General features: G+C 36.5%; 3 protein-coding genes across 8 annotated transcripts; 1 reads left to right on the forward strand and 2 right to left on the reverse strand.

Annotated features, from left to right (window-relative positions):
* The first annotated feature begins 417 nt into the window (after nucleotides 1-417).
* LOC127800334 (uncharacterized) lies at nucleotides 418-4,838 on the forward strand. Of its 3 annotated transcripts, XM_052334888.1 has the most exons (7): nucleotides 500-569; nucleotides 679-757; nucleotides 874-1,609; nucleotides 2,810-2,949; nucleotides 3,031-3,393; nucleotides 3,577-3,639; nucleotides 4,555-4,838. In XM_052334888.1, the coding sequence occupies exons 3-7, from the start codon at nucleotides 1,528-1,530 to the stop codon at nucleotides 4,789-4,791; spliced, it is 885 nt and encodes a 294-aa protein (XP_052190848.1). In that variant the 5' UTR covers nucleotides 500-569; nucleotides 679-757; nucleotides 874-1,527; the 3' UTR covers nucleotides 4,792-4,838. The 3 variants fall into 3 exon arrangements, with proteins under 3 accessions (XP_052190847.1, XP_052190846.1, XP_052190848.1); XM_052334887.1 differs by lacking the exon at nucleotides 874-1,609 and having other exon boundaries at nucleotides 418-569; XM_052334886.1 differs by lacking the exon at nucleotides 874-1,609 and having other exon boundaries at nucleotides 430-757.
* Nucleotides 4,825-7,816, reverse strand: LOC127800332 (protein TRIGALACTOSYLDIACYLGLYCEROL 4, chloroplastic). 3 transcript variants are annotated; one of them, XM_052334882.1, is made up of 5 exons: nucleotides 7,449-7,816; nucleotides 6,653-6,899; nucleotides 5,815-6,169; nucleotides 5,260-5,597; nucleotides 4,825-5,132 (listed from the first exon to the last, which is right to left on the reverse strand). In XM_052334882.1, the coding sequence occupies exons 1-5, from the start codon at nucleotides 7,736-7,738 to the stop codon at nucleotides 4,932-4,934; spliced, it is 1,431 nt and encodes a 476-aa protein (XP_052190842.1). In that variant the 5' UTR covers nucleotides 7,739-7,816; the 3' UTR covers nucleotides 4,825-4,931. The 3 variants fall into 3 exon arrangements, with proteins under 3 accessions (XP_052190842.1, XP_052190844.1, XP_052190843.1); XM_052334884.1 differs by having other exon boundaries at nucleotides 6,653-6,909; nucleotides 7,449-7,815; XM_052334883.1 differs by having other exon boundaries at nucleotides 6,653-6,912; nucleotides 7,449-7,815.
* A 647-nt stretch (nucleotides 7,817-8,463) lies between these two features.
* On the reverse strand, nucleotides 8,464-24,122 carry LOC127800331 (uncharacterized). Of its 2 annotated transcripts, XM_052334881.1 has the most exons (17): nucleotides 23,617-24,121; nucleotides 23,407-23,504; nucleotides 22,723-22,842; nucleotides 21,040-21,129; nucleotides 20,815-20,930; nucleotides 20,386-20,485; nucleotides 19,275-19,346; nucleotides 19,144-19,191; nucleotides 18,983-19,060; nucleotides 18,739-18,858; nucleotides 16,941-17,046; nucleotides 13,698-13,861; nucleotides 13,199-13,333; nucleotides 11,143-11,273; nucleotides 10,225-10,287; nucleotides 9,490-9,568; nucleotides 8,464-8,729 (listed from the first exon to the last, which is right to left on the reverse strand). In XM_052334881.1, exons 1-17 carry the CDS (start codon nucleotides 23,882-23,884, stop codon nucleotides 8,676-8,678), a joined length of 1,842 nt encoding a protein of 613 aa, XP_052190841.1. In that variant the 5' UTR covers nucleotides 23,885-24,121; the 3' UTR covers nucleotides 8,464-8,675. The 2 variants fall into 2 exon arrangements, 1 of the variants encoding a protein (XP_052190841.1); XR_008022769.1 differs by lacking the exons at nucleotides 8,464-8,729; nucleotides 9,490-9,568 and adding an exon at nucleotides 11,346-11,403 and having other exon boundaries at nucleotides 10,270-10,287; nucleotides 23,617-24,122.
* Nucleotides 24,123-25,663: the final 1,541 nt, after the last annotated feature.

A 25,663-nucleotide genomic window follows, 5' to 3' on the forward strand; every position in this document is an offset into this window, starting at 1 on the left:
GTGTATCATGCAGGTTTATCACTAATTTATTTAAATATTAATACTTTATATATATTAATAAAATATAAAAATAAAAAAACGTATAAAATATGTCAACATATAATTAATATTTTTATGAATTAAACTTAAATTTAAACATAAATGATTATATAAATATTTTTTTAATAATTATATATAATTTATCAACATAAAATGATAATCATTTTATCAGTTGGACATTAATTTATATTTTTTATTAAAAAATTATATTTTTATTAATTTTATCTATATTATTTAACAATTTTTTAAACCAAACACTTAATTATATAACTAAAAGAATATATTTTAACTTAAATATTATAGAATTTTTAAATTTTACATAAGTTAAAACTTATAAATAGAAAAGCTTATAAATTAGGAAAAACAGGGAGAAGAAAAACAGGGGGCGGGGGGGTGTTCCCTGTTAAGTGTTAGGCGGAGGAGAGAGAATCATGATGAGTTATGCAGCTGCGGCGGTGGTAGGCCTTCCGCTTCCACTTCCACCGCCTCTTCTCAATCTCACGACCACTTCTCTCTCTTCCGGTTATCATGTATGTCTTCTCCAATCTCTCTCCCCCCCTCTCTCAATGTGTGTATATATATATATATATATGCGCACATATTTGTGTCTTCGGCGATTTTAACTGGATAAATGGGCAGAGTTCGGGCGGCGACGATGGCGGCCAACTAGGTTACAAGTGGCGCATGGTCATAGCATATGACGGCACTCGATTTTCAGGTTACCGCTTACTCGTCTTCCTCATATAACTTACAATACCTAAAAGCACTTGATTTAGTTGGCAAAGCAAAGTGATTCTCGTGTTTTGATTTTGCTAAGCATGCCTTCAATTGCAGATCTTCGCCGGATTAGTTAGGACCAAAGGGTATTCCATGTCTATGGTTTCTAGTGGAACCGATTCACATGGGTATTATCATATGGCTTTGCTCCCCACCTCTAAGTTTGTTATTCGAAGAAATAGAGCTAACAAGAAAGCCTTTAGATTGTCAGCCATCAAGATCCCCTTAATTTCTCCCTTCAGGCATCGAGCCTCCCTGTGAATCTTCATCAATTCCTCACTTAATGGATTGAGCCCTCTATAATGCGTCTCCAAGTATCAGCCTTTTGAGATGACATGAATCTGAGTAACCTATCCCTCTGATGATGGTGTTCTCCACACTGTAGCTTCGAGTGCTAGTCTTGTGAGGTGGCACATTGTGTTGCCACCACCTCTTCTTCCTGGAATCAATACTTAGTTGACACTTGTGTTACGACCAAGGCTTAACCGATGGAACACTTCCCAATTATAGTCATGTACTGCTTTCACCATGTGGAGGTCAGGTCTTTAATTATGTTGCCTCCGGAATGTTGAGTTCTCACGGATCTTCAACTTACAGCTTAGGCTAAGGCATAATCTAGGTCTCTAGCTGCACCAGACTTCCAGGGACTTGTGCATTTGAGGCAATGGATTTTGTCAAGGCTTTGGTTCTTCTCGAAGGAGCTTGGGTTCGATGAGCCACAAAAAAGAGAGTCCAATCGGAACATGGGTCTTCTCATTACTCACACTGAGTACCAACATTGTTGCTCTATCTGGTGATTGCCTATCTCTTTTCCTTCCCAGCTTTTACAGTTTCTATGTGTTGCCTACTCCGATTCCCAACTTTATTGTTAGGATGCTAGGTGTAAGTCTTATCCGCAAAGCACTTGGAAAATTCCCTCGAATGAAGGTTAAATCGTAATGCAAGAGTGTAAATGAAACACAGCACATGCATACTTCTTTTGCATTAAAACATGCAAACCTTGATACTATGTGTCTTCATCATGGCTTACTAGCATGTTGAGCATCTAAAAGAGGACAATAGGTCAAGATAGCCTCAAACATGAGTTGGCGGACTTCTATATGCTGATACATGGATAGCTGGTTTATAGCCAACTGAATTACAAGTTGAGGTTGAGGTAGATGGTTATCCTCCTGTGAGAAGAATAAACGGTTGCTTGTTGGAGATTTGCTGTCTTAGCTAGGTCGGGAGCATGGAGTACTACCTCTTTGGTGGCACCATACAAAGGAGGCACCAGCTTTACCATGGAGTGGAACAAGTGAGGTGGATGCTATACAAGATGATGATGAACCTCAAGTGAAGCATGATGGTTCCTGATATGGCATCAAATGTGCTGAATGAGAGCAGTTTTAAATTGTATAGCAGGGGAAAGAGTGCAGTGGAGGCCTAGATATGGAAGACCAGAAAATATAGGGTTGAATGCAGAGAAGATTAAGAGATGTTTTTGTGACTTAGGCTCTAGGTCAAGGGTTGGTACTAAGAGTAAGGTTGCTCCTTTTGGACTGGAAGGTCATGGCTTCGAGTTCTAAAACAGCTTCTTTAGAAACAAGGATAAGGCAACATACGAACATGACCTACCATCTCCTCGCAGAGTGCGGAGCATTGTGAATTGGTGATTCGGATTGCACTTCAATTCTGATCTGTTAGGGTTTGTGTTAATGAGGCCTTTTGCTTCTTTAAAACAAATAAATTGGAAGATATAGCACAACACTAAGTTTTGATAAGATATAGAACTCTCACACTTACATGGACATTGCATGGCATAAGTAAATCATATTATTCATTTCTTCTTTTGGTGGTAAGAGAATCAGACAGGTAGCTTGTGGGCTTGCTTCTCCAATGCTCATATGAATTAATAGTGCGGTCCACCAGCTGCAAATGTCTACCATCCTGAAATCTGCAATTTTTGTGCTTTGAGTTTACTGTTTCTCGAACATTCCATTTTTTCTTTCAGGTTGGCAGTATCAACAGTTTACACCAACTGTACAATGCATTGTGGAGAAAGCTTTAAGTAAAATAACAAAATTAGAACGAAAAGATCTCTGTTTAGTTGGAGCAAGTAGAACAGATACTGGAGTTCATGCTTGGGGCCAGGTCTGACTCCATCTTCCTAGTTCTTGTGTAAGCATTTGACGATAAGTAACACACATGAACTTAACTGGGTTCTGCTTTCAGGTGGCACACTTCGTTACGCCTTTTAACTACGACAGCTTGGAAAGCATTCATGCAGCACTAAATGGTCTTCTTCCTTCAGATATACGAGTTAGAGAAATTAGCCCTGCAGTGCCTGAATTTCATGCTCGCTTTTCTGCAAAAAGCAAGCTTTATCACTACAAAATCTATAATGATACCTTCATGGACCCATTCCAGCGTCATTATGCTTACCATAGTTTTTATAAACTCAACTGCGATGCCATGAAGGAAGCAGCAAAGCATTTCGTCGGCAAACACGACTTCTCCGCTTTTGTCAATGCATCACGCAATGACCGATCACCGAATCCAGTGAAGAATGTTTTCCGCGTTGACGTAACTGAAATGGTAATTGCAAAAAAAATGGTGGTTAGAATTCTTTGCTTCATCCTTTTATCCTCCTGGATGATTGGATGCATTGCAGTTCCACCACAGATTACATCGTCTTTCAATGTTTCCCTTCTCATTTTTCTTTTATCTGCGCTGATAATAGTGAATGCTTCTAATTTGCCGATCGATTGTGTTGTGTAGGGGGCTCTTTTACAGGTTGAAGTTGAAGGCTCTGGATTCTTATACAGACAAGTGAGAAATATGGTATGGTATAACACCTTCATTTCCCAATTCAAAGATTATTTGCTCATATGATGTGTTTTATCACTACAATTATTCTTTTCAAGTTAGTTGTGGGTGTCCTGATCCCCAAGTAAGATATTTCTAGGACACAGGTCAAGTGGTTGGGTTATGATAAGTTAAGATTCGCATCAATAAGTTGTGGGTTCAATTCTTTGTCCTGCGTAGTGAAATAAAGTTTTCACTTACGATTTATCTCATATGTCAAAATCGAGAGCATGAGCAGCGGAGAATCGTATAAGGGCGATAATCTCAAGATACGTTGAGTAAAATTTCCACCCCCAACCCAATCCCAAGCCTTAGTCCCATTAGATAAATGGGTGAAACAGTTGGTTCATTTATTGAATCAAGTGAAATTTATTAATTGATTAAATCGAATTAGGAAACAAAATTGAATCGACCAAACCAATTAACTCGAAAAATTGAATAAATTGATAATAAAAAAAATTAAACCCAAATTGTATAAGTTGAATTGAATGAATTAAATTGAAAAAATAAAAAACAAAATAAAGAAAATTAAAATAATTGATAAAAAATATACAAAATTGAAAAATAAAATTATTTTATAAATATCAAAATAATATCGCTTAAATCGGTAAGTTTGATTAATTTAGTTATTTTAATCAAAAAAATTGAACTGAAAATAAAAAATTAATTAAACCAAATCGATACAAGAAAAAAATTAAACCTAATCGACAAATTTGATAAGTGAGCTCTCCACCTCTCCATCTATAACCATGTCCATCTTCCTTTTCCTTTTTTTGTTATAAATTTTCTCTATTTAATACACTCATGCTTTTATCCCTCCCTTTTTTTCACACATTTAAACCGTTTTAATCACGACACTCACATCTCTCTCTTGACAATCAACTTTCACAGGTTGCATTATTGCTGCAAATTGGGAGGGAGGCAGTTCCTCCCTACGTTGTACCCATGATATTGGCAAGTCGAGATCGCAGGGAGCTGGCTAAGTTTGCATTATCAGCTCCACCTCATGGTCTGTGTCTTGTAGGTGTCAAGTATAATGAAGAACACTTGCGGCTTCCGAACGGATGCCCTGTGACTAGTTTTGGTAGGCATCATACTATACGCAAATGCAAGCTTCCAAATTTGTAACGAATTCATTCGGGAATTTAAAAAAAAAAAATGGAAGTTTTGAAGTCTCAATTTGCACTATATAGAGTTCAAAACCACAAATCAAATGGTTTCAGATGCTTGTGAACAAAGAACACTTGATGGGTAGCTAGAAGAATAGCTTATGTCTCGAAAAACCGAAGCTCTATCATAAATTCTTTCTGCTTGGGGGAATACCAAGCCACAGCCTTTGCTGATCCAAGAACTTGTAATGCATATTCAATTGCAAATACAGGATCATTAAAATTTACTTGCCAACCGCCGCTGTTCTTCAGATCAACTGTTACTCCTGAGTCGACTCGGAAGGTGAAAGGCCCAGCAATCTGCATTTGATTTAATCAAGATATTACAACAGTAATAAAAAATGGCATTTAACTCAACAAGTGTTGTGAATAAGCTTTTCACTCATTTAAATTTATGGCTCCATCCATGCTTGGAATGCTACGATACCTGCTGCTGAAGTGAAACGGTTGCTTTGGGGCAGATTGCCTGAATTGCTTCCAAACTAAGCTGTTGAGAATTGTAAAGATGCTGAGCCAGCTGAATGGTGCCTGAAATGAATTTGGAGCCAGAAGGGAAATCCAGGCGGGTATAAAAGCGAGTAAGATCGAAGAATAATCTCTGGAAGTTCCCATGTTGCATGGAAAATGACGCAGATGCGAACATATCAGCTAAAATGGTGGAGTTCACTCCAGCAGCACGGAGACTTATGGGCTTAAAATGCAGTGAATCGTCTGCTATTTGTTGTCCGACCGAATTGTTGCCAAGGCATGCTGCCAGAACAGCACCTGTAAGCATAAATGTTCAAATAGTAAGGGTTTAGCAGATTCAGGTAACGAGGACATTGATGTTAATTTTGCTAAATTACAATAGCTTTGATGATGCTCAAACAGAAAATTTAAGTGTTCGTAAGGAATAAAGTTCAACTAAAACCACTGAAAATGACTCTCTTAACACACTGTTAATTGGAAAAAAGGTTGAGGAAGTTAACAGGATGCATCTTACCAAGTACCCCTGAAGCTGAGATATGAGGATTTGACAAGAACATGTCAAATGGCTGCACCAGTTTCAACTTGGAAGCTTTGCTTCTCCAAAAGTCGACAGTTTTCTTGAAAGCAAATGCATTTTTTATGCACAAACCAGGGAGAAGAGTTGTGGGTACTCCATTGGTGACTTGATCTTCATGCTGCTTAGGCCGTCCTGCATTATGATTGATGCTAAAATGATAACTTGCCCCAGAGTCAGAGGCAGTGGAAGCTAGATCCATAGCCATTGAGAATGGTACATCCCAGTATGTACCAAGACCATCAACAAAAAGTTCTGGCCAAGCAGCCTCCACGGTTAAATTGTGATGCAAAAACTGCCAAAGGCATAGGCTGCTGTCACTCATCAAGCAAACCAGTAGGATGCATTTCCAAACAAAAGCATTGACAAAGTTCACATTGTAAGCCAAACTGTTAAACATGTATGTAACTCCCTTGATATTTTCTAAGACTCCAAGTGAAAGCTATCAAGTGACGTATGACAAGTACAGGAACAGGTTACAAGCATAGTATTGCTATATCCACATCAAGTGATGACAAATGCCAATAACTTGGAATAGGAATAAGCTTAGCTGGATACAGAATGTTCTTTCTTTCTTTTTCATTTTTTCCTTCTGTATTCCCCCATAATAGGACTCTATTCAAGTTAGCATCATCCTATGTATCAGTCACAAGCTTCAGTAACTGTAATCAGAAAACAAGAATTTGAAAAGAATCAACCAAGAAATAAGACAAATCAATTGAAAAGTTTCATCAGCTGATACTAAATGTGCAATAGACATACTATCACAGTGGCTTGCCTTATGATGAAGAACTGCTTTCTTCCTAGCTGCCTTTTTATCACCATAGCCTTCTATGCTAAGTAGCACTGTATCATCAGGTGTTACCAAGACCTCTGAACATAAATTGAGCGCATATAAGGACTTATTGCAAAGCTGTCTCGCAAGTGTTTTTACCCATGATGAATCAGGAGACTGCTTCAGTCCATTCTGTGTGATGGAGGATACAAACTTCTGCAAATTGAACTGGCCAAGCAAAGTTGCAAACCTAAAAATGGCTTCTAAAACACATCAGTCAATATCAAATGTAATGCTATGAGGATGATTGCGAGATCCACAAGACTAACAGTATAAGCTAAACATGCAACTATAGTTAAAACCAACAAAAAAACAAAAAAATCTTCTTGTAAGTGGAATCACCAGCACGAGAACTTCAGAAGACATGAAAGTTCCATGATAGCATGAATATTTATGAAAGAAAAAGAGAGAAGAATGAAACATGGAAAAGGAATTGGACACCAATTCTCATTTAGCTTCAATCTAAAAAATTGGTTTCTGAAGCCAAACAAAAGGGTGGACGAAATAATTCATACAATCCCAAAATGACATATACAGAAATCGGAAACTCCAACCATTTCAAGAACATTAACCGCGGAAACATCGGTCCCATAAAGCACCAATGAATGGCGTTCAACAGTATGCTTTCTGAGGACATTCTGAAATAGACACAGAATTAAAGGCGAAAAAACAAAAACAAACCAGACAGGAACACGAATTAAAGCGGAATTCAACAGAACAGTAGAAGCAGTTGAAGTACCAGAAATCACCGAAGGGGAAGGTGAGAACGCGCTGGAGAGAGAAGCCGTGAGCGGGAGAGTAGGAAGGGACGAAGGGCGCCGCCATGAAGCGTTGGAAGAAGTCGATCTGCTTAGGTCTCGACAAGGTCGCCCCTCGCGATATGCCCAGCGGCAGAGGGAGAGGGTGGTTGTCGCCGGAGCCGGCCATCGGCACCGGTCGGGCCACTCCGTCGAGGGTGACGGGCGTGGACACATCCAGTTCCCAAAATCCTCCTCCTCCTCCGTCCATTACCCATCTCAGTTTCTTCATCTCAGCCTTTTCGCTCTCTCGTGTCTTTCAAAAGAAACCTCTCCAAAACCTGGGATCCCATGGTGCAGATTCTCTCCCTCCTTTATCTACAGCTTTTACAAGGCCGTGTTTGGAATTTTATTATTATTATTATTTTTAATCACAGTTACCATTATATTTTGGTTTGGAATAAATAGTTAATCATCAGATCAGATCCAACGACTTAAACCACATATTTGTAAGATTCAACTTTTCAATCCATTTAAATTTAGATCCGGACCATATCCATTAAACTTGGATGGTTGGTTACCTACCTAGCATTTAGAGTTAGCAAGATTATTTTTTCTTAGATAAAAACAGCATTTTAGAGTTACCATGTTCTTTCATAACGCAGGAGGATTTAATTTAATTTGTAAATCTTGAAAATAAAAAAATTACTATTTTAATTTCAATTTCTTAATAAGTTTTAATGCTATATATCATATCATATAGCTATTTTCATACAACAAGTTGATCTTAATTTTCATCTTCTATTTCTCAGTGCTACCGTTTGGTGTTCATTTTCCTGAAGGTGCTGCATTTGTATCATCATAATGCCATCATTCACGCAAGAGAACCTCATATCATATGAACCCCAGTTAGTAGTGAATTGTCACAAGTAAGAGGCCACTCCCCTCCTCGTCATAATTATAAAAAAAATAAAAATAAAAATAAAAAATCCAGCAGATTAGAGGGCAAACGAAACATAGATTACATCATTTCCTTGTATAATTTGGAAATACTAATACAGGAGATTGGGGTACTTTTAAGTAATTTTAGTTTCCACTGGCACTAGGTAGGTTACCACTAAAAAGAGTCAAAAGAATTCATGATGAAAAATGCCTTCTTGGGGTTTAGCTGAGGCAGAACAACCATTAATTTGCTGCAGCTGTCAACAGCAACATCATGGCTGGGCTGGCTAGTTAAGGTCTGGATGGGGGTGCGGGTGGGAGTAAGAATCATGAGCAAGTGTCTGCATCACAAAACAAAATGTCAGACATGAAACTGATCAGAAAATCGCAAACTAGATTGATGATTCCATCGTGAGAGAGAGAGAGAGAGAGAGAGAGAGAGAGAGAGAGGTGCATGCAAATTTTCCTTGCAAACATGAAACTAGATTTGGAAGAAGAAAACCATGCTCCTAGTGAACAGGAGGCAGAGATCCAACGTAGCGGGAGAAAAACCCAGGTTACAAGCTTCTCTCTTTTGTTGGGAATAGCATCAACATGCAAAAAGGAGAACTCCAAAAAAACATTCATAATCACATCTCTTTTGTTGGGCTGTTGTACAATGTATGTTTAGCTTCCATATTAACACAATCAAATCTGAGGAGGAGCTAAGAGTAGTGCCAACTTGAAAAATGAGGTGAAGATATTTAGGAGGTACAGACGTGATTGCAGTCGCAAAGAAGTCTTCCCCCCCCCCCCCCCCCCCCCCCCCCCCCCCCCGCGGGCAAAGTTTTCAGCTGATGCATCAACTACATGGCATCAGAGGTAATACCATCGCATTTCAAATACATTACATAAATTGTTGTGAGACTAATATATGTGAGATATACTCTGGAGGTGTAGACTAAAAATTAGGGACGGGAGGGAAAAGCGAAACGGAAAAAGGGGATAAAAAGATATCCAAGAAAGAATCCTAGTTACATATTCTCTAGCATCTGCTAAACAAGGTCACAGGCATACTGCTTGTAGGAGGAATATACATGTAAAAACCATATAATTGAATACCTGCTCCTGTGACCGGAAATACATGAAGGGTGTATAATGAAGAAAATTTGAGACCCTTGAAGTATAAATGTCAGCATACCTGCAATTCAAAGAAAATAACTAAAATCTAATGAAGATCACTGAAATTTGTATTTCTTTCTTCTTCTTTTTCTTTTTGAATAGGCTGAGTCTTTATTTCAACTTATGCAACATTTGGGGACTGCTTCGTTGTAGAAAATGTTTCCAATTTTCTATCTCTAATTTTCTATAAGATCTCTAGTTTCATTCTCATAGCAAATTTGAGAAACATGTTCAAATGTTAAAAGCACAGAAAACTAAGTTTTGATCTAAAAAATTGGAGCATATGTTTAAAAGAGAGAGCGAGACTTGGGAAACATGTATAACTTGTGTTAGAAAAGGAGATGAGATGGTTTGCAAACAATTTTGTAGAGAATCGCATTTTCCAAATCTCCAAATTAGTAAGGAAAACTTTGGACTCATTTTAGGAGTTATTCAAGTTCAATATAATTTTGGAGAACCACGTTTACCAAATCTCCATTTTCTATTTGGAAAATTTTTGTTTTTTTTTTTCCTTTTTGCTAAGAGAAAATTCTTGCATTTGAACAAGTTTTCTAATTTTCCATTTTCTGTGTGAGTAATTTTCTGAAAAACTGGGGCTGTTTTTAACAACCAAACAGCCCCTTGGTTTTTCAGATTTCAGGAGATGAACGAAGTTATCAGATGAGAACCACATACTTTTCAATCTGTCTCATTAAGTGGCTTTTGTCCCATAGACCTGCACGTGAAAGAAAACCCCACCTGACACCAAAGCGTCAGCAGGTCAACTAAAATTCTAAATGCATCAAAATACAGAAAATGCGGAGAGAGAGAAACCTACAGAAGTATCAGCAACTATTATTCCTGAAATTTCTTTTTGTATATCATAGAGGATACCAAAGAATCTTTTGAGTTTCAAAATAAAATTGTTTTACATAAAATTTTATGATGGTTATAATGTAAATGAAGGTGTAGATACTGAAAATGGAGAAAAGGGAAGCGTCTTGTTAATTCCTCAATTGCTGACGCAACAAGGGAAGACAAGTTTTGGGCCTCAAAGAACCAAGTTTTCCCTCATGTTATATGCCATCTTGGCCACTAAATACAGCATTGAGAAGTTGAAATAAATGTTCATAAATAAACATAAATAAATTCTTATAATCTAGGTACATATATATTTCCATGCTAATTTTATCATATCCGTCTATGGAATGAGACTTTTGAGAAATTAATTTCTCATACTAATTGTGCCTGTCAACATGAAAGGAGGCTGAAAACGAGGGCCCTGTCAATGACCTTGTTTTCCATTTGAAACTTGAGGATAATAATGGATAAGTTCGGTGAGATCAGCTTTTACATCCCATCAGGTGAGGCAAAGGCAACTTAACCAACCATTTTTATGTACCTTACTAGCCTAAGTAACCAAGCCAAGGACGTGAAACGATCATGTTTCGCAAAGTTTCACCAGGACAACATATTAATCTACAGAATTCAACTGAATAACATACATAACAATCTGGGATTTTACAATTAGAGGTGTGAAGTTTTCAACCCTGGAGATAAAGTACAGATGAATGCAAATAATTAAAATCCAAAAGTTCTCCAATTTTGACTAACCTTTTGTTGAAGCACTCTCCATCTGATTCTAACATAGGAGCAATTTTCTCATCTAGTCCTTGCATAACCCTAAGTAGCTTTTGCATGCTTTCGGTGAGTTCTTGATCATCCATATTGGTTGCAGCAAGGGTCTGTATACACAGGCAGAGACATTAATAACCTAATAAAAAAGAATTGGATAGCTTAAATTTAATGTTTCTTACCCACAGCGTTTGTGTTACAAATCCAAACAAACTAAATGGTTGCAGCATATAAGACTAACTGCAAAGCCAAAGATTTGAAAAAAGAAAAAAAAATCAAGTTTGCCTTTACAGCTAAAGTAAAGTGCAAAGAAAGAGGGAAAGCATTATAAATATTTCTTAATTTTTTCCCTTTCAAGAAAAAAAATCTTCATAGGAATCAAATTCTTCCATTCCATGAGCTATCCCTACAAACATTGAAACAGCTAACGCTGAGTCTTGCACTGATTTCAAGTAGCTCTTGGATAATTATGGCAAACAAATAATGTGAAATCAAGGGGTTAAAAAACAAAGTAGAAACATGTAACAAAAAATGTCTGAGAATCAAGAGATTTTAAGTTACAACAAAAAACAAGCAAATAGGTCTTGAGTTGAGCAAGACCATAGTTATTTTCATTACTTTTCCAGCAAAATATATATATATTTTCACTGCTTAGGTTAAATCATCCATAATGCTTGGTGACTGTGGAGACATGCATTTCAACTGCACAACACAAACTAGGAACGTTACATAGCTTGAAACTTCTCCCCCAATAAGGCATGGGCCTTCACATGATAGCATTAGATCTCCTATATTTCACCTATGTAACACCTGAAATCTGGAAACAAAAAAGGGATGTGGAAAAGAAAAGAAAAAAGAAAAAAAATGGATGAGGACCATCACCAAAACGTATGGAAGGGGAGAAACTGGGGAAGACCAAATTGGATAAATCTTCGGAAGTAATCAGATGTAGAGAAGCGTGGGAAATGGAGAGAAAATGGGGGGGCGGGGGGTATGGAACTTGGAGAACAAAACCGAAGGAATTGATGATTGTGGGTGTTGAGGGCTTCTTTTGGTAGGAAACAAATGAGCTGAGCCCATGAAGGCTCCGGCTTCTCCCAGCCTTCATACTCATGCCAAGCATCTAATTCCCCACCCCCAGGGACGATTTTTACCCTGTACATTGTTCTTAAGATTAAAAACTTTGCTCTAAAACCATATACAAGGCACTAGAATCACAATTGATTGAAGGCAAAGAAAAGCAAAAATATGCTACAAGCAAAAAAAAAAAAAAAAAAGGGAAAAAGGATGTACCCATAAGAACCATATAAGTTAAAGAAACACCTGCCACACGGTAAGGTTTGCAAATGGTTAGTCTAGTAGAATAAATTGATACTCTTAGGATAGTTCCTTCAATTTCTTTTTTCCTTTCAATTAAGATAAGGAAAATCTGATTGGCTGTCCTTCCAATGAGGATCTTGGTTCTATTACAATTTCAGCCACAATGAAAAGGGTGTATTGTAGAAAGGTTAGTAAAAACTGAATAAGCTGAGACATGAAATGTTTGCTTAGGAGTTCTTAAGAACAAAAGCAGAAATGTTATGAGGATTAATAAGACTAATGAAGTTAGGGAGAAAACAAAAGAAGTGTTAACAACTTCCTTGATCCAGATGACAAAGAAAATGGCAATAATACATCTTACAAGCATCAAAAAGAACATATTAACAAAGGGAAATGAAACACCATATCAAGTCTTTATCCCTTTATGAGGTTGGATATATGAATTCTAGCTCACCAGTCATTTTTATCTATTACCTTATCTTCTGTAAGGCCCTTATAACAACAAACATTGCAAAATAGGATAATCAATGTGATGGAGAGCAGAACATTACATTGCTTGTGCAGTATAGAGAAAAAAAACTGTATAAAGGATCAATAGAGCACTGTCCCATAGATGAAAATTGGCAGATTCTGATGCATTGTTCCAATAAACAGACTCAAGTTTTTGTACTGTTAACTTATCTATGAGAAGAGAAGTAGAGCACTGTAAAATTACCTGTGCAGGACGCCCCTTGGTTCTTCTTTGCAGAGCCAGCCGGAGTTGGTTAAAGAGATCACCAACGATTTCCTTCTGATTTATGAGCTCTATAAGGGCAGCTCGATGACCTTGACTGAAAATCAAGGCACTATACTGCAGTATCAAATTAATGAAGGCACTATAAATATCAAACAAAAAACTAAGCTTGAAATTGATGGATTACAATTTCAAAATGACGCTTATATTTATATATATATATATATAAATATATAACACACAGCATTAGAAGAAACATAAATAATTAATTTCAAATAGAACATTTCTTTAGATAGCCACTTGTTGCAAAATATTATGCTCAGCCCAGCCTAGTGTCCCAGATTTAACAGTTTCCATGTTATAGTTGGTTTTATTGTATGTTTATTGTTGCAAGTTTGCAACAGAAATTTTCAATCTTAATGAAAATCTGAACACCACCAAAATAATCCATAAGATGAAGATGATATCAGTAATAACTAACCTCATCTTCCAATTCTCTACAAATCAAGGCAGTCCGCCATCGTAGATGGACTTTTGATTGGCTCACGTCTGTATATATATGGTCGCCAACATATAATATCTCATCACCATGAATATTAAGGGAATTCTCTACCATCTGAGCACTACCTCCGGAGTACAAGCCCCCTGTAGAATGAATAAGACAATGAACAGACTAAAATATGTAAATATATATATATATATATATATATAGAGAGAGAGAGAGAGAGAGAGAGAGCCAGCCAAAGCAAATTTATATTTGTCACAAGGCTCATACGCTGGTTGTTACTTCAAACACATCTAGAAGCCTTATCTCGTTAACAAGCAATGGCTGAACCAATAATAAAAGTCTGGACACAATTATCAAAAAAAGAAAAGTGTCAATTGGTATAGCTCTGCACACTATAAGTTTTGTCTTATAATTTCTTTTCTAAAAGCAATTTTTTTTTTTTTTGAAAGAAGATTTGATTATATTATATTAATGAATAAAAACAAGGTCACTAGAAGCAGCAACATGGACAACCCTACACAATAAGAACAATTCCCAAGAAAACCTGAACTTAACAGAGAATGAGATGCTAAAATCAAAACTCCAGCGACAACAGAAAATGCTACCGAAGTACATCAAGAATTCAACACCCCCAAAGCCTAAACTGCACTGTTGCCAGAAAATGAATCAGAGTTCACCACCACACTCCAGCAATATGAACAGATTCAACAGAATCTAGTGGCAGAGTGCTACTGGAACCCCCAGAAAATGAAATATAGCCAGGTGATGCCAGACATATTGACCTGTTGCTTGAAGCTCTGAATATTCAAAAACAGAAACATAAACTCGAAAACCCATTGCTCCAGACCAACCCATGCTCTTCTCACAAACAACAGATTTTTTTGCATAATTAGGCCTAAAGATGGCACAGCAACTTGAGCTGGGTCCTATCAAGGTTAACCTTAAGTTTACACCTCCCCAAGCCTGACTTTAAAGTTTAAATTCCCTTGCCAAACTCAAAATTGTAAACTCCAGTTACCCAACTATATATACCTTAATTGTCCATATCCAGTTTCTCATGAAGAGAAATCTATGCATAGCAGGAATGTGTAGACACCAAAATCTGAATGAGTATCCCAATTGGAATCAATAAAAATACTTAGGGCGGTTTGGTCACAAAAACACTTTCCAGTTTTCCACCTCCAATTTTTCTTTTTCATAGAAAGTATGGAACACATAAATTGTTAAATATAGATAACTATTTTCTTATTTTGAAAACTGAAAATGTGTTCAAAATGATAATAATTATGTTTAACTGTCATAGAATGCAATATCTTATTATTAATAATATTATTATAATGTTAAAATATTAATAATTACATTAATATTTTATAATTAATATTATCAATAAAATATTTATGATATTGCTAATACTAAAATATTAATGATAATCAATAATGATATTGATTATAAATTTTAAATGCAATAATTTTAGAAATTCTATAATACTAATATTATGATATTATTTATTATTAGCAAATTTTAAAATTCATATTTTTACTATTTATATAATACTTATATTGTTGATCCTTCATATTTTTAAATCACAGGAAAAATGTGGTGAGGGATGCACAGTGCATCACTTTTCAGTGTCTAGGTGTGATCTTGCAGATGATGAAAGATCTTTTTGTAACATGGAGAAGGGATGGATATAAGATGTCATAACAAAGCCCAAGAAGTGGTCCTCATGCTTGATGCAATGCTATGGAGGACCAGACCATGGATCCTTTGATAGAGTATACCACATAATGTATAACTTAATAGGTATGGTATTGGTTTAATCACTTATTGGTTTAGGGAGGCTACTACTTTTACTTCTGATTCTGTTTTTCTGTTTTGACAGAGCTTTTTCGTTGTATAGAACATCTTTACCCTTTTGGTTTGGCTCCTTGACTTTGACCAAGCCATTCATATAGATTGCTTCCCCTTCAGCATCCTTTAATATATTTCACTTTTGTTGGTGGTTGTTTTGGGGGGGGGGGGGGGGGGGGGGGGGTGGAGGACAAGATCTAGGGGCTGTTTAGTGTTTAGTTACAGAACATATTTTTCAGCCATCTCCAATTTTTCACATCATCTCTAGTTATCCTTTCCACAGAAAATTTAAAAAATGCATTCAATTGCTAAATATGGATAATTATTGTTCTTTTTTTTTTTGAAAACTTAAACATGGGTTCGAGATAGTTAAATAAAACAAGTCTTCAATTAACTATATAATGTAATATCTTTCCCAAAAAAATGTAATATCTTGTTAAAAATATTATTAAAACATTAATAATTGTATTATTATTATAAAATTAATGCTACCAGTGTAATATTTATTGGCATTGCTAATATTACTTTTGGTTATAATAATTTATTAGTAATATTATTATATCAAAATAGTGAATAAAATAGATTGATAATATCATAAGATTAATATTACTAATACAATATTAGTGATATTACTAATATTAAAATATTAATGATTGTCGTTCAATTTTAATTATTTTCTACAATTTAGAACTTTTATAATACTAATATTTTGATATTAGCATTATAAAATTTTAAATTTTTACTAGAATAAAACTACTTTTAATCTGGATTGCACTTTTTTTTGTAGTCTGGGTTATGAAATATTTTAAATGCCCCTTAATAAAGTGTATAGGAACAAAGAGGAGTTAGAGGCATTTAATTTCATAGCTCGGACTATAAAAAATAAGTGCAGTCCGAACTGGAAATAGTCAATCTTTTTTTATTATTTATATTGGTATTAATATAAATACAATTAATATTGATTTTGGTTGGGTTTGAAGCTCATGTTTTCTATTTGAAAATTCTCTCTATTTTTGTGAATAAAATAGTGAAAAACATCCTAAAGATATTTTCTACCCTGGCAAACGCATGGAGCTCCTCACTATAGATGCTCTCTGACAATCAGTATAAATTTGAAGTACAATAGATGTTTTTAGTCCCATTGCGTCCATGATATTTAAGTGGTGCAATCATAGTAAGCTCCATATTAAACAGATGCTTTCAAGATATCTTACAATAGAGCCAACCAGAGCAACATGCTCAGACCAGAAGAGATATGAACAAGCATTTTAACTTGCTTGAAAATAGCATACGCATAATACATGTATACACATATGAGAATGATATTTAGCTAGCAAAGAGGCTAAGCATTATGCAATGAAGTACCTGGACGAGCCTTGAAACATGGACGCATTAGACCCTCACCAGTCACCACTTCATACATTGGGTGTGACATTTGAAAGAATTCAGGCTTCCTCGCTGAGACAATAACCTAACAAAAATCAAAAGCCATGACAATCACAAAAGAGCTTCAATGCTTTGTCAAGAACTACTAATATGCTGTTGTTCACAGAATTGTTTGCAATCTTCCAAAGGCAGTGCCAGCAGAAATGGTTACCAACTGAAGCTAAAAGGCTAGCTGACTGGCAGCTCCACCTCCAAGCCCCACCGTAAACTGAAGATCAAGAACACAAAGCTCCACACTTCTCTATAGCTACCAAATAATTAAGAGTAGATGATCCACATAGTCATCACTTCTTTTGCACATGAGAAACTATTTTCACTTCCTAAGGTTCTCACAAGTGAAAATAGCATCCAACGAAAATGTTCAAAAGGAAAAGGCAACTTTAGGAGGGAAAAACATACTCCAAATAACTTTCCAAGGAAAGACTAATCTCGTTTGTCACAGTGAGCATTGAAGAAGGAACAGACAACAAAGTTCTCTCCGGGAAATGGACACCAAACTTGTCCTCCCCTTGACCAGTCAAGAGAGAGTCATTTCAATAAACCATTAAAAGCCGTAGTACAGTCAAATTCCCAGTCCTGAAGACTGTCTATACTAGATGGAGAAGCACTCACTAACAAGCACAATCTTTGCCAAGGCAATGGCAACAAGATCCAGAAAAGACTTCCTGAGGGAGTCTTTCCCTCACCACCTGTGACCTGTCCTCCCAAAACCTCATCCTTGTCCCATTGCCAATGCAAAAAAGGGTTTAGGGTATAGAACTCACCGCAGACTTTCATGACAGAACCCCCTAGCACACCCATATTAGTAGCCGCCACTATAATGATTATCCTTGGAAAAACTCCACAGCCACTTACCAAGCAAGGATTTATTGGAAGCACTCACACTTCCCACACCCAAACGCGCAACCTAGCTGGGGAGACAACCTGACCCTTGTTGACAAGAAGGTACATAAACTCACCACCTGCCCACCCCCATCCCAAAAGAAAAAGGAAAGAAAAAAAAAAAAAAAAAAAAACTCTTTACAACCTCTCATGCCTGACTATGCACCTTACAACCTAAGAGAGCTGAGTTGATCTTCGCGTGTAAGCTATAAAACAATGGAAAGAACCCCTCAAAGCTCTTAACACTCTCATCTGCTTCAGAAAACAACTAGGTGTCATCCTAAAAAAGTAGGTACAATGCAGAAAGACAAGAATTTGAATTATTTCCTAAACCAAATTGCAAGAGAAAGGGGAGTGTCACACCCCTAGGTTGAGCTATGGTGTGAAAGGGAATTTGAGAAGATTAATAGAAGAATTTAGAGGGAGATATCAGATGGAAGGAAGGGAAACAACAAGAAGATGAGAGTATTCGAGAGAAAGGGAAAGGAGATCAACGAGAGAAGAAGAAGAAGATTAGAGAGAATTACAGAATATTCATCAATACCATTCATGAAATCCAACATCAGGATGTGACTCAATATATAGGCTCACAGCTGCACCCACTTTAGCTATAGGACAAAGGTTGTAACTGCCATAGCTACAGGACAAAAGGGGAAAAGACAAAAAGAGAAAATATCCTAACAGCTTCTAGCTACAAGACAAATAGACCTAACAAAAATAGAATTTAAAAACAGAAAATAAAACCAAAATTACAAATACTACCCTTGGAATGTGACATGGAGAGAATCACCTTTTTGTCATTTACGGTAGAGATCTAGAATACAAGTATACTTACCATCTCAAATAAATCTTGCCACCCCATATCATTGGGAAGAAATCTATTAAATGAATGCTGCATCATTTTGTCTGTGTAATGATAATCTGAGTTGGTAATGAGCAAGAGTCTTTTGCCAGCCTGATGCAAAAGATTCCCAAACCAATAAGAAAATTTGAACACGATCTTTTTTCTTATTGATCTCTAGAATGGAGACTAGACTAATTTAATACATCATAAACTGATAACAACAATATTTCAATACCTCCTTTTGATCTAGAAGTGCCAAAGGAAGTTCAGGATCAGGTTCCACAAATAGTTCAGGCTTGGACATTATCTCATTCTGGAGAAAAGTTAATAATTTCTTGGTAAATTAAAACATAATATTAGAAAATTAACTATCAAAAATAAAAAATAAAAATCTACCTTAAGCTGACCTTCTACATGTGCTCTGAAGAGGGCTCTTCCAACTGCCTAAAACCAGTAACAAGATCTTATCAATAAATGATGTCTGCTTAATGTGATGATTTCAAATGGAACTTACAAACATATATTGCCTTGTAAAGCCCTTTATAGTCAAGTGGACCAAGATCTGTTGGTATAACTCCTTCATCCAATCTGTCAACCATCTGAAAACAAAAACACTATAATTTAGTATGAACTAAATGAAACTTCAACTGCATTTCTATTCATGGGTTAAATTTTCCAGTTGAGCTTTTATTGCAACAGAAGGACATATTTGATAAATGTTAGATTACTTACTTTTAGGATGAGTATCAATTTAATTATCACATACTTAATGGGTTCAATTTATAGTGGATGACTGGCATTTTAGATATCAACAAATTAGAAATTTAGATGGAGGATTTGAGGCCCTTCCTGTAAGCAGATTTAAGTGAGGAGGTAAAGATGGTCATTTCAAATCCATTACAAGGAGGGTTCTAATTGAAACTTTTCAACATAGTATTGTTGTCAACCGTGTATAATGGGACATGGAGGTCAATTCTTAAAATTATAGCATAAAGCAAGTGAACCGAAGAGGGATAAAAGTTAAACTGGTCAAATCTGTAAAAAATTGTCTTAGCATTCTAACTCTACCATAAGCATCTTCTCAGTACAATCTGCAGGGAAATGATATAGGGACTTTATTTGAGCTGAATAAAATAATATCATAAGAAATAAGCAGCTCATAATAGAGGGTCAAACCATATAATGATATAGTACAAGGACAAAGCTTAATTAAGAATCTTTTGCTTCTCATAAGCCTCTCATGGATAACCTAATAAAATTCGTCCACCAATAATAGGAAGCTTTGGTGTAAAATAAACATATACTTAAATCTTTTTGCTATATTCAACAGTCAAACATATATGGCTGTTGAACATGCAGTAACATAATTTTTTCCTGATAGGCTGTTGAACATTCACTAACACAGGTATGGTCATTTAACAATGTAGGTTTTCCTAGTAAAGAAAAGCACTCTGCCACAAGTATCTAGAGAGAGAGAGAGAGAGAGAGATCTGTTCAAACTAAAAAGAAAAGAAAAGAAAGCCATCACAGTGCATGACTACTAATTCATGGTCACAGCAGCAACGAGGGCTGAACACAGTTCAAGTTCACAGTATTGCATGATTTCCATAGAGTAACTTAACCAAATGAGTAGTCTACCTGCATATAAGCCACTGCCTCTGAAACTGAGAATAACGTATTAAGGAACTCCCATCGGTTCTCCTTCCGCAGATCCACTAGTTCCCTCCCATACATCTCACTTACATGCACAGGAAGTTAACAGGCACTATAGAAAATATTACCCAAATTTGCCACACATATACAAAGCATCCAGATATAAAGCTACCTATACAGCTGCTTGTTTGGGCAGTCTATCACAAAGAAGCATCATATATGATGCACATGCAAGGATGTACAAGTATTTGGTACCGTCACCTTAGCAAAGCACTAATAGATTTTCAGGAGAATTAATGAACATGTTTGGATGGTCAGATAGACCGTGCACTTTGCTTCCACCATTTGACAGTATTATGTGAATGTCACAGATTTTCTCGTGTCTCATGTTGATAACATTAGGATTCAATATACCTCACAGACCGAGTTGATAGCATTCTTGTGCCATGCATAGCCCTCTGCACGTAACCAAATCGGTCAGCCTTAACCAAGTTACCTTTCTCCTTGTCTATAACAAGGCCTCTGATTACCTAACAAAACAATTGAGCAGCAGCCCCTCAAAAACAAGTTGGACAATTCATATTTCACAAAATTCATAAAACTATGAGCTCTACAATTTTCCATGAACAAAGACAGCACCAATTCAGGGTCAAAAGCAAGTCCAGCAACAGGAAATCCCATGTTTTTAAGATTATCCATGCAATAGTCATAAGCCCGTCCCTCCCAAGCCTGCAATACCATAAGCCATGTCATTCTTGATTCTTCAACTAGGATAACAAATCAAATTTGAAGCAGCTTAATAAATACATAAGAATATCCCTCCTGCCAGAAGCAAGATAGAAAATAACCACTGATGAAGATCAAAGAGATAACTATTTTGGGAAACAATATTTTAAGCGTAAAAGTAGAAATTAATATTGGTATTAGTTTCTTTATTTTAATTTGTTTCCTAGTATCTTTTAATTTCTTTTATTTACTAGAATCCTAATTACATTGGGTTATCTTTATAATCTTATCAAGGAATCCTAGTTAGAATAGGTTTTTATCTATTAGTTGTTTATAAATAATCCTTTAGTGAAGTAGTGAAGGACAGACTTTGATGAATAATATTGAATATTGCTGTTGGTTTGGGTTCTGCATCAACCACTTTCTTATTTTTCATGCTAAGAGCTTAAGACACTTGAAGAGAAAATGGAAGTCCAATATTAGCTTTAAAAGCATGACCTGCGAATCCTTAATGCACATGTCCCCATAATGTACACATAAAGAAGGGAGCACAGAACTCATAGGCAGTATTCACGTATAAGAACAACCAAATGCACAATATTCAAGCCATACACCATGCCTTCGCTCACAGTTCCTGCTTTTATGGTGAATGGTATGGAGCAATTACAGAGAGTTTCTTTAGGGTGACCATCTAGTTAGTTGGGACAAAATTTGCTTGCCTATGGCTAGGGGTGGTTTGCAGATTAGAATGTTGAGGGACTTCAATAAAGCTCTCTGGTCTTAATGGTTGTGGAGGTTCATGCATGAGAGATATCGTCTTCAGGAATGCATAGTTGTTGGAAAGTACCATTCTTAGCAGAGAGGCTAGTCTACAGGCTGCATTCTGTCATCTTATAAGGCAGGGTTGTGGAAAAGGATTACTGGGGAACTTAACATTTGTCTCTTTTTTGGTCAAACTTTTGGGTTAGAATGAGATTTCGGCTTGAAAATTGGTGTGTGCATCATCCCTTTCCAGATATTTTTTCTGACCTCTATCAGCTGTCTAGAGATGAGAATTGCCATTGTGAGCATTTTTCACTCCATTTAGATTTTTCAGTTTGGTCCTCATAATTCAATTATGATCTTCAAGACTGAACATATACTCTCCACCATAGCTGTTTTTGACTTAATCCACAAATTGGGCATGTCCAAATTGAAGGAGATTGATGTTTGATATATCATTCCTTTTTGTGTCATTTGGCATGCATAGCATGAGAGCAAACAAGAGCTTTCAAAGATATAGGAAGTCAAAAATTTTGCTTTGCGGGAACTATTCTCCTTTCCCCTTTTTTCCTGTGTGTGTAAGACCAGCCTTATCTCTTGCCTTAGATTCTTTAGTTTTAGATGATCTATCCTTTTAAGTAAATTAACAGGCTTATCTTCTTGTACACTGTTCACAGCCTTCAGGTGGTTTTGCCCTCTTTATATGTTTACAAGTTAGAAGAAGAGGAAAATGAAGAGTCAAACAAGTTGCTTTCCATACAGTGATCAACTAATTCAAGAACTATTTAGGGCCACTGCACTTAATTCCAATCAAATAGTATGCCTGATGATTACCATCACATTGTAGTGCATCAAGGTGTAGTCCATGTCATATCCAATGGCGCTTATTGACCGAAGATTCAATGTGCGGCTACAAAATATGCCACGGGGAGAATGCCTAGAGGAAAATGGACTCTGCACACCAATATTGATATCATAAGACAGAAAGGGAATCATTTCCATTAGAATAAAACAAAGGTTGCAAGTGAGGATGTTTGCAATGCAAGAAGTGGATTCAGCAAGTCCAAGCCAATAAAATTGACATGTAGAAAACTAGTTAGCACAAATAAAGTGAAAAAGATTCACACATATTGAATACAGTAATAAACGACAGAAACCTTCAAGCATTTTAAATTCTGCATCAAAATGCCTAATTTGGAAACCATATATCCACACTTAACTTCAGTCAAAGTGATGGAAAAGAAAAATAAGAATACTGCAAACGGTTGGCCAGAGAAGGTCGAAGTGAATTCTTGCTAAAGAGGATGAAACAAAGCAGAGCGGGAAGGGAATGGGGTATTAACGCGAAGGAATCCAAGCTTCTGTAAGCGAATGTCGATGATTGACGACATTGTCTGAGCAAATTTTATTTTTAAGTTTGAATTCATACCCAAGCAAACTTACCAAAAGCCTACACGTGAGAACCAACAACAACGAGAAATGAGTAATGCGAAAGAAATACGGATAGGTATACTGCACCGGAATGCCTAAGTGGTTGAGCAAATCCTCGGCTTCTTGAGCTTCCATCCTGGCAACCTCCTCAATCGGACCCTCTAACGTTGCTTGAGCATCAATCCCTACGTTCAGAAACAACCTAATCGGACGAAGAAGAAGAAGCAAACAGGCACGCATTGCCGTATAATTCTTTCTACGCGCAGACAAAACCAAAGAAGGAACTATTAGGAGTACCGGAGTTCAGATTCAAGTCGCCTTTGGTGCTCTGGCCGAGATAATCGACGTCACACTTGGAGGACGAAGTGACCGAGAAGACCTCCTCTCCGGCGACGGAGCAGCGGCAAATAATCGGATTGCATCTTTTTCCGGCGATGATACAATGAAAATTCTTCTTCTTCTTACTGCTACTGCAATCGATAGTGTACTTGCACTGAGGCGGAGGGCGAGGAATGAGCTTCAGCCTCCAAAGAAGAGGGTTCCTCACATAGGTTGCGGCCTCCATTGAACCAAATAAACAATAGAGGACTGTGTACTGTGAGGAGGAGGAGGAGGAGGAGGAAGAAGGAGGAGAAGAAGAAGAAACCTCGAGAAGGAGAGAAAAGACAGCGACGCGGAAGAGGAAGAAGACTGCTTGGTCTCTTCACACACTGCGTTGGAAGCGAAAGGGAACGGATTCAGAACTGAAAATGGAACCTATTGGGTTTGTAATAATAAATCCATGAATACAATTCTGATTTCTGAATTGGGAGTTTGGTTGATGGGATAAATAGAAATTAAATTTTGTTACATTGGCCTTTAATTTAACTACTATTAATGGTCAGCCACACGTACCAAATCACCTCGCCCCCCCCCCGCCTCTCTCTCTCTCTCTCTCTCTCTCTCTCGGTCTATAATCTCTAGTCAAAAGAATAAGTACTCACAAACGTAGGATAACAAAACACAATATGATTCGTATATATTCTTTTTAACTTTCTCTATTTGGTCATATGTATTCAAATGTATTTATTTATATTATATAGGTAATGTATAGGTAATATAAATACACTTTATTTATACATGATATGTATTTATTATATATTATTTTTAATCTTTAAATATTTTTATTGATTGGTAATAAATTATATTTTAAAATATTTCATCAATAAAAAATCTAAATACTCAAAATAAAAATAAAATACATTTATATTTTCGTGATCAATTATTGCCTGATGTGGGGCTTTTGTGTTGTGGGGTTCTGTGGGCTTGCGAAATGGGCCAAGCAGTTGTACTTGGAAAATGGGCTCCGAAGGGTAAAAAATATTAGGGAAACCCTAACTACGTGGGGTATGAATTGGGCCATGAAATGGACTGTTAATGGGCCTAAACAAGTTGAAAAGGAAAAGCCCAAACGTCTAATTCAAAAGAAGATTAGGTTCATAGTCCAAGGATTTATATAATTAATGCTTTTGCTAATAAATCAACCACCGACTGACCATCTTAAGTAAGATGCCCCACTTGACGATTAAAAACGTCATTACCAAATCATTTAATTTACATAAAAGAAATCATATTTTTCAAAGTGATTTTGAGCAATATAACATCACCAACAACTCTTCCTTTCTCTTGAAAAAGAAAGGAATATGCCAGGTTTGCTTACAGTTTGATCTGAGGATGGAGCTGAAGAATTTAGCTTTTGTCCGCTTTGTTTGATGTGATTCCAACCAATCCCATTTTTAAAAAAACCAATAAGAGATAAACAAACAAAAGTGTAGCATTCTGGGTGGTTGTCATTGTTCTTTCAAATTAATTTGGATCGATCTCTTTCGCTACGCATGCATTTGAAAGCTTTGTTCTTGCCTTGACGCTTCGTATTTGCTTTGGTACAGCTGCTAGGTATAATCAGCAATGTCCATCTTCAAAGTAACTCGAAAAGCTTCTGTTGCTTTGTTTTAGGCTAGCCATAATTTTCGTGACGTTTAGCAAGTTAAAATTCATATGGCCAAACCTATCTCGTGAAATTAAGACATGGTGGTAATTGTTAATGTTTTAAACAAATTCGATATGGCTGTCCAAACTGATTCTTACAGCCATCGTCAAGATCTCTAGTTTGGACCATCCTTTGAATTGATTAAGTAAGATCTGTATTATTAAGTAACCTAATCTCCATAAAGGACATTAATTTAGCTAATACCAAAACCGTATGTAACTGTCAGGAGATGGGGCAGCAGCTTACATCATGCACTTCCACTTTTAATTTTAGCAGCAAGCGCTTGAACCTTAAGCTGGCAAGATGAGTTGACTT

Source organism: Diospyros lotus, chromosome 4 (assembly GCF_014633365.1).
Source record: "Diospyros lotus cultivar Yz01 chromosome 4, ASM1463336v1, whole genome shotgun sequence".
Taxonomy (NCBI): domain Eukaryota; kingdom Viridiplantae; phylum Streptophyta; class Magnoliopsida; order Ericales; family Ebenaceae; genus Diospyros; species Diospyros lotus.